This window comes from Triplophysa rosa, linkage group LG12 (assembly GCF_024868665.1).
Source record: "Triplophysa rosa linkage group LG12, Trosa_1v2, whole genome shotgun sequence".
Taxonomy (NCBI): Eukaryota; Metazoa; Chordata; class Actinopteri; order Cypriniformes; family Nemacheilidae; genus Triplophysa; species Triplophysa rosa.
The window spans coordinates 12,147,732-12,155,858 of NC_079901.1; the positions used below are offsets into that span (position 1 = coordinate 12,147,732).

The 8,127-nt window shown below is 41.1% G+C and overlaps 1 protein-coding gene across 1 annotated transcript; it reads left to right on the top strand.

Moving 5' to 3' along the window:
* Positions 1-2,341: 2,341 nt before the first annotated feature.
* LOC130562888 (extracellular calcium-sensing receptor-like) lies at positions 2,342-6,200 on the top strand. Its single transcript, XM_057348199.1, has 6 exons — positions 2,342-2,716; positions 2,952-3,240; positions 3,323-4,078; positions 4,177-4,404; positions 4,913-5,036; positions 5,198-6,200. Exons 1-6 carry the CDS (start codon positions 2,430-2,432, stop codon positions 6,109-6,111), a joined length of 2,598 nt encoding a protein of 865 aa, XP_057204182.1. The 5' UTR covers positions 2,342-2,429; the 3' UTR covers positions 6,112-6,200.
* Positions 6,201-8,127: the final 1,927 nt, after the last annotated feature.

Below are 8,127 nucleotides of genomic sequence, written 5' to 3' on the forward strand. Positions count from 1 at the left end.
GCACTTCCGGTAAACACGGCACTGGGGGCAGGCGCGGCTTGGAGCCACGCTCTAACCCGAGGCGCCATGTAGCCAGCCGCGAGCGCCGGGAGAGGCAGTGCGGGCACTGCAACCCAACACTCACGGCGGCCCGGGAAAGCATGGCCGACATCTCGACATCCGCTTTTTCCTGGGCTCGACCCCCCGAGGGAGGGAGCCCGAAGAATCGTCGGAGTCGGATGGCAGTACGTCACCCCCCGATGCTGCAAGAGACTCTCATCATCACGCATCGTGTCCGAATACGTGATTGAGGAATAAGACGGCGACCGTCTTTTTTGGGGAACGGTCAGACGAGCGAAACGAGGTGTGAACGGTCCGTGAGCCGTGGCTGGCGGATTATCGCTCACAGTAATCCTCATCTCACCCTCGCTGCTTGCCATAGCGGACGGCAGGGCCGTAGTCCTGCCGCCACGGAACGGGGAGCAAACGAGGTGGTGGCTGAGTCCCGTGGGAACACAGCCACCTGTGACGCAACGTCTGAATCGTCACCGCCCGCAGTGCGGGCAGGACGTATCCACAACGTCTGCCCCAGCGTACTGGAAGCAGGCATTGTGTCCGTCCCCCTCCTCGAGAGTGTTAGTCCCAAGAGAATCTCATCATCACGCATCGTGTCCGAATACGTGATTGAGGAATAAGACGGCGGACCGTCTTTTTGGGGAACGGTCAGACGAGCGAGAACGAGGTGTGAACGGTCCGTGAGCCGTGGCTGGCGGATTATCGCTCACAGTAATCCTCATCTCACCCTCGCTGCTTGCCATAGCGGACGGCAGGGCCGTAGTCCTGCCGCCACGGAACGGGGAGCAAACGAGGTGGTGGCTGAGTCCCGTGGGAACACAGCCACCTGTGACGCAACGTCTGAATCGTCACCGCCCGCAGTGCGGGCAGGACGTATCCACAACGTCTGCCCCAGCGTACTGGAAGCAGGCATTGTGTCCGTCCCCCTCCTCGATGAGTGTGTTGCACCCATGAGAACAGCGGGACAAGCCACGCTGGAGAAATTTGCTCTTTTAGAAAAGGAAATTTGCTCGAACACCTCCGGAACTGCCGAGACGCCCAGGGGAGAGTCACTGCAGGAAGGGACCGTCCGCTGTCCACGTCGTAGATTCCAGCAGAAAGAATGATCACCAGATCGTAGAGAAGCTCATCAGATGCGTAGGCTCTGAAGAACAAAAGGTGAATGAATGAGCACGCCTGCTTCCCTCTTATACCCGGACATCCGGGGAGGAGCCCGGCATGCAAATTTCATTCGCCAATTTTCATTGGCCTTTTCTAAATACTCAGAAGATGATAGGTTCTCAAGACAAACCCCATTCTGTCGGTTCAACACAACGTGAGGACCGACAGAAAGGGAACCTCGGTTCCCTGATGGAGGGAACGAGACGTTGTGTCCCTCATGCCACAACACTGGCCACCCACCCCAGCGGTCGGGGGAGGATGCTTAAGGCTCCTCAGACCAAAGGTGAATGAATGAGCACGCCGGTTTCCCTCTTATACCCGGACATCCGGGAGGAGTCCGGCATGCAAATTTCATTCACCAATTTTCATTGGCCTTTTCTAAATGCTCAGAAGATGATAGGTTCTCAAGACAAACCCCATTCTGTCGGTTCGACACAACGTCTCGTTCCCTCCATCAGGGAACCGAGGTTACATCCGTAACCAAGATGTTTCCCATTCATTCCTAATTTGTCTCGCCAGGTATGCTAAGTTAGCAACTCTTTCACTTGCATTTTTTCAGTGGAGGCACATACAGACAAACTTAGCATCTTTTTGGATAAACCTTAGCTTTCGTTCAGTGGGAAAATGTTGGCAGTACTGCCCCGCGAGCGCAAGGTCTCACTTTACTGATGCAGTATTCGCCTCTCTCAGCATCTCCTACTCTACTTGCATTGAGCGGCAAGGAGAAGCAGCACATTCAGTTCACCTTACGGTGGCTGACTCATGAATGAATGAGTACAAAACAGTGTTTCCAAAACCATATCACTGTTATAGACTGTTTAATATATAAATATGAGAAACAGTAAAGGTGTACATGAGAACGGCTTTATTGGGCAATATTCTGTATTAAAATACAGGATGTTTAGAAAGTAGAAACCTTGGAGCATATTTGGCATGTTAATCTTAATTAATCATCTCTTAAATACCACAGCCCATTTGTTTATTATCGCTTACAGTATGCCTAGAGGCCTTATTTTGAATTAATATGTTTTGCACTATGAATTGTGAGTCAGCAGATGGTACAACATACAGCACTGAACACTCTGACAGAAAGCATTTTTCCTTCAAAGTGCAAAGTATATTTCACTAGCTATATTCCCCAGTTTCTACCCCTGCTTGGCCCATCTCATGCCCTTCCCTATGATGTCATTGGCTATGCTTGCAACCATTCATCCATGATAATTATGTGTATAAAAGTCTACAAACTGTATCAGGTCACTTGCATTTGGCAGCCAGAGTGTAGCTCAATCTTTGGAATGCTTATATTTCTCACACTCCTCCATTTCCATCACCTTCATTCAAAGGCAGACGACAGTGTTTGTCGAATGATGGGAGAATCAAAATACCCACTGCTATCTAAGGAAGGAGACATAACGATCGGAGCTCTTATTTCAATCCATAGTAAAGAAACTTTTTCTTTATTTGAGTTCACACAAAAACCTCAGCTTCTGTCATGCTCCAGGTTTGTAAAATATTAAAGAAATATTAGAGACAACAATATATGTAATATAAACAGAATATAAATGATTATTTTTAATTAAAAATGGTAAATAAACTGTATTTTTATGCATTATTTAAAAAAATCATCACATAAGCAATTGTCACACTTATAAGGATGTATAAAATACGTATCTTTTTCCACCATGTTTACCTGTTTAGTAGTTGCTGTTAAGCCCTCTGGTCGATTGTTTCCACAGTGTAAATATACAAGATTTGCGGCTGGCTCAAATCATGACCTTTGCCATAGAGGAGATCAACAGGAATGAAACTTTGCTCCCAAACGTTTCTATTGGCTACAGAATTTATGATACTTGTGCTTCAAGATTGTCTTCTATGAGTGCAACTATGGCAGTGATGAATGGACAAGAGTTTGCAGAAGGAGACAGATGCAATGGACAGACACCTATACATGCTATCATAGGAGAATCAGAGTCTTCTGCCACAGTGATTCTGTCCAGAACCACAGGACCTTTTGAAATCCCAGTGGTAAGAGTGGCAAAAGCAATAAAAATGGAGCCAATAACCAGATTTATGATATCATGAATGATTATTGTGCTTTCTTTTTCAGATAAGTCACTCAGCTACATGTGAATGTCTCAGTAATAGGAAAGAATACCCATCATTCTTCAGGACTATTGCTAGTGATTATCACCAGAGCAGAGCACTTGCATATATAGTCAAACACTTCGGCTGGTCTTGGGTTGGAGCTGTGAACAGTGACAATGACTATGGAAACAATGGAATGGCCATATTTCTGAATACAGCACAAGAGGAGGGCATTTGTGTAGAGTACACAGTGAAATTCTACCGAACAGAGCCTGAAAAACTTCAGAAAGTTGTAAATATAATAAAGCAAAGCACTGCTAAAGTCATTGTTGCATTTCTTACCAGTTTTGAGATGAAGAATCTACTTGAGCAGTTAAATATTCAGAATATTACAGGCCTGCAAATGATTGGTGTGGAGGCATGGATAACAGCAGAGAATTTAATCACTCCAAATAGCTTTCCTGTACTGGGAGGGTCACTTGGATTTGCAATGAGAAAAATGTTTATTGAAGGTTTTTTAGATTATGTGTTAAAAGCATTCTGGGACACAGCTTTTCCATGCTCACATGCAGATGGGAATTCTTCCCAAGATGCTTTAGGTTGCAGCAGATATCAGGATCTGTTTCTTTTAAAAAATTACATTGACGACGTGCCCGAGCAAAGATATACAAGTAATGTTTACAAAGCAGTGTATGCTGTGGCTCATGCACTACACAGTCTGCTAAAGTGCAAAGAAAAAGAAGGTTGTGAGAAAGGCCTGACAATACAACCACATCAGGTAAAAAGATTAATGAACTAAATAAGCGATAACCCTTGTAACATGCAATGCTGTGTTAAAATGCCTCAATAATAATGTGAAAAAAATATTTGTCCTAGGTGGTTGAGGCTCTTAAAACAGTCAATTTCACAGTTAAATTTGGAGATCGTGTGTGGTTTGACAGCACTGGTGGTGCAGTAGCCCAGTATGAAGTTGTGAACTGGCAGCAGGACTCTGATGGATCAATTCAGTTTAAAGCAGTGGGTTACTATGATGCCTCACTGCCCCCTGACCAGCGCTTTGTGCTTAACACTGAAAACATCATCTGGGCTGGAGGACAGCTGGAGGTAAATAACCTGGTTGTCCTACAGGATTTGTTTTGAGTGTTTGAGGATACTGAAGGCAAATATTTTAAAAAAATGTTTGCGTCCTATTTAAAGGTAGAACTCTCCACCACTTAAATACTTCACCCATTTTTTTTAACAAGTATCACCCATTTTTTTGTATAGTCTATGACGTCTTGTTAGTTTGTAAGAATTTAATGTGGTGTACATTACTTGTGATTTACAAGTAAACTCTCCAAATTATTTTTAATTGGCATTGAAAATCCAATGAAAATCAGTAAAGGGGCATCTAATTTAATCAATGTAAAAGATCAACAGAAGAGGGCTGGGCCAAGTGAAATAAATACGCAACACAGAGCACATAGAGAAATATTAGTGAGTTCTATACTATCACATATCACTCTTTTGTTCCCATAAACAAAAAAATAAATCTTCATATTAAACTTTAATAATATATTCTCATTTATCTTTATTCTACACCTCATTTAATTAACTGTATTTTTTCATGTAGAAGCCAAGGTCTGTGTGCAGTGAGAGTTGTCCTCCAGGCACTAGGAAGGCTGGACAGAAAGGACGACCTGTCTGCTGTTATGACTGTATTCCATGTGCAGATGGAGAAATCAGTAATGAGACAGGTAAACTTCAGCCCAAATCAAAGATTCAGAGCAAATTTACTAGCTGCTCATTTTGTGTTGTCTTTCTATTGTTCAGGATGCATTTTTTTATCAAAGGAGTTCATAATTAATGTAATCTTCTTTTTTGTCTCCAAGTATAGTGATCACAACTTTCTTTCCAGATTCAAATAACTGCATGCAGTGTCCAGGGGAATTCTGGTCTAATGCTGAGAGAAATAAATGTGTGTTAAAGACTGTAGAGTTTCTGTCATTCACAGAAGTTATGGGTATAGTGCTAGTCTTTTTCTCACTGTTTGGAGTAGGAATAACTGTTCTGGTCACAGTCCTGTTTTACAGTAAGAAGGACACCCCCATAGTAAAAGCCAACAACTCAGAGCTGAGCTTCCTGCTGCTCTTCTCAATGATTCTCTGTTTTCTCTGTTCACTTACTTTCATTGGCCAGCCAACTGAATGGTCCTGTATGTTACGTCACACAGCGTTTGGGATCACTTTTGTCCTCTGTATCTCTTGTGTTCTGGGAAAAACAATAGTTGTGTTAATGGCATTCAAGGCCACACTTCCAGGAAGTAATGTCATGAAATGGTTTGGGCCTGTACAACAGAGACTCAGTGTTCTTGCCTTTACACTTATACAGGTTCTTATCTGTGTGCTTTGGCTAACAATTTCTCCTCCTTTTCCCATTAAAAATATTAAATATTATAAAGAGAAGGCCATTTTTGAGTGCAGTCTGGGTTCTGCTGTAGGTTTTTCTGCTGTACTGGGATATATTGGTCTTCTGGCTCTCATGTGCTTCATTCTGGCTTTTCTAGCTCGGAGGCTTCCTGATAATTTCAATGAAGCTAAATTCATCACATTCAGTATGATCATATTCTGTGCTGTGTGGATCACATTTATTCCATCTTATATCAGTTCTCCTGGAAAATTTAGCGTAGCTGTGGAGATATTTGCCATTTTAGCCTCAAGCTTTGGTTTATTATTATTTATATTTGCACCTAAATGTTACATCATTCTGTTTAAACCTGAACAAAATACAAAACAACATTTGATGGGAAAATCACAAACTAAGTCCTATTGACAAAATAAACTAACATGTTCATATAAACTTGGCAGTGTTTATTTACATCTAGTCTATCGTCAAGCCTGTATTTGCCAGGTTAACAAGTAACTGCTGCATAATACTGTACAGGACCCCACCCCTAAACCACACCTGCTGTAGCTCTTGGAATAAATTTACACAGAAAATGTTTATATTTGACCCAACAATGGATTAAACAACCCAGCATTTTGATTGAAACAAAACAAAAAGGTAAATTGAAATTCATATACACTGGAATACATGTTTTTAATGGATGTTACTGTACTGTATGTCAGTTTGTCAATCAAAATGAATGAGAAGCTATTTACATTTTAAAGACATATGGTAATACATATTGATTGATAATACACTATCATAAACATAGATCATGCAATATTATTGTTATACACAGCAAAGACTTCTAAAAAAACTAAATCCAAAGCAGCATAAATACAACAAACTTTATGTTGGCTTTAGAAGGCCTGGCCTGAGGAGTTTGAAATAGTTTGAAAGGTTTTAAGTACATTTTTAACATGATAGAAACAAATAATGTGACCCCAGTCTGTGAAAACCATACTAAAGTCTAACGAATACCGGGCTTAGTATGTCGTTAGCATGAATTAACATACTGTTAGCATGTATTAGCATAATACTAACATGATTAACAACATGATAATCATGTCAACATCATGCTAACAAAAATGCTAATCATGTTAGCATGTTTAAGCTATGTTAACATGTTGTTAACATGATTAGCATGTTATTGACATGATGTTAACACAATTAACATGTTGTTAACATGATTTTGCCAAGTGGTTGATGTCCTCAGGGCAACATATTTTGTTGACCTAAAGACAACATTTTTATTAATTAAACCCAAACCCACACCAAATCCCAACCCTAACCATAACTTACCCCTAAAATCAGATGGAAATGATAAGTGAAAAACAATGGTCTAGAAGCACCTAATCCTGGTTATAAGAGTATATTTAAAATAAACTAAATTCACTTATTTCTGAAATCTGTTTGGTTGATTTAAATGTTTCACAGGGTCAACATGATGTTGCCCTAAGGACATCAACCACTTGGCAAAATCAGTAGAGCCTACTGATAGAGATATAGATCTTGCTTTTTGGTTGCTAAGGTACTCTGTTTGGTTGAAGGGGGTGGCTTGGCTGCTGCCAAATGATAATACTCCGAGCTACGACTGAAACGAATCAACCCCCATGTCTCTACGATGTTCTGATGTACAGCTATGGGTCTAGCTAAATGGTTGCTAGGGTACTCTGTTTGGTTGCTAAAGAGTGGCTTGGCAGCTGCCAATGATGATACTGCAAGCCAAAAGTGAAATTAACCCACCACCTTGTTCGACTTGATGCGGCACTGCAAGATCCAACAGGCGTATCACATCAAAGTACCGTGAGAGTAGTAGGGCTGTGAGGGTGGCAGTTTTTTACCACCGCGGTGGTAATGGACAAATCAACGTGGTGGTTGGGAAATATATATTATTTATATAAATAATATTTATATAATTATATTTGCGTGTATCAACCACATGAAGAGTGGAAGAGAAATATAGACCTTACTTAAATTCTTGAAATTGTTAAATAGCTAAATACTTGAAATTGAAATATGATATCTGAAATAAATGAGGATGAAACATCCATCCATGTTTAATGCGCAAATTCATCAGTGAAACGGCACACTACAGCATATAAAACATTTCAATAAACATCAGTAAATAATGCTAAAATGATTAAATGATATAAGAAAGAAAAGCTCTTGTTGCAGTGACAACTTCAGTCATTTGCGTATTAACACTTACAGTCCTTGTTTAACCCATTATTGGGTTAAATATAAACATTTTCTGGGATACTTTTTCCCAATGCCTATAATATGTGTGGTTTTAGTGGTGGGGCCCCATACAGTATTACGTCCAATGTTTAATATGGGCGCTCTAGCGAAGTGGCTTGCTGAGTGATTTATCCCGCAGCCAGCCGCTTCATTGCTTATATG

Coding starts and splice junctions, on each gene's coding strand:
- LOC130562888 (XM_057348199.1), top strand. CDS start 2,430: ATGATAATTATGTGTATAAAAGTCTACAAACTGTATCAGGTCACTTGC. Junction 4,079..4,176: donor TGACAATACAACCACATCAG/GTAAAAAGATTA, acceptor TATTTGTCCTAG/GTGGTTGAGGCTCTTAAAAC. Junction 5,037..5,197: donor AGAAATCAGTAATGAGACAG/GTAAACTTCAGC, acceptor CTTTCTTTCCAG/ATTCAAATAACTGCATGCAG.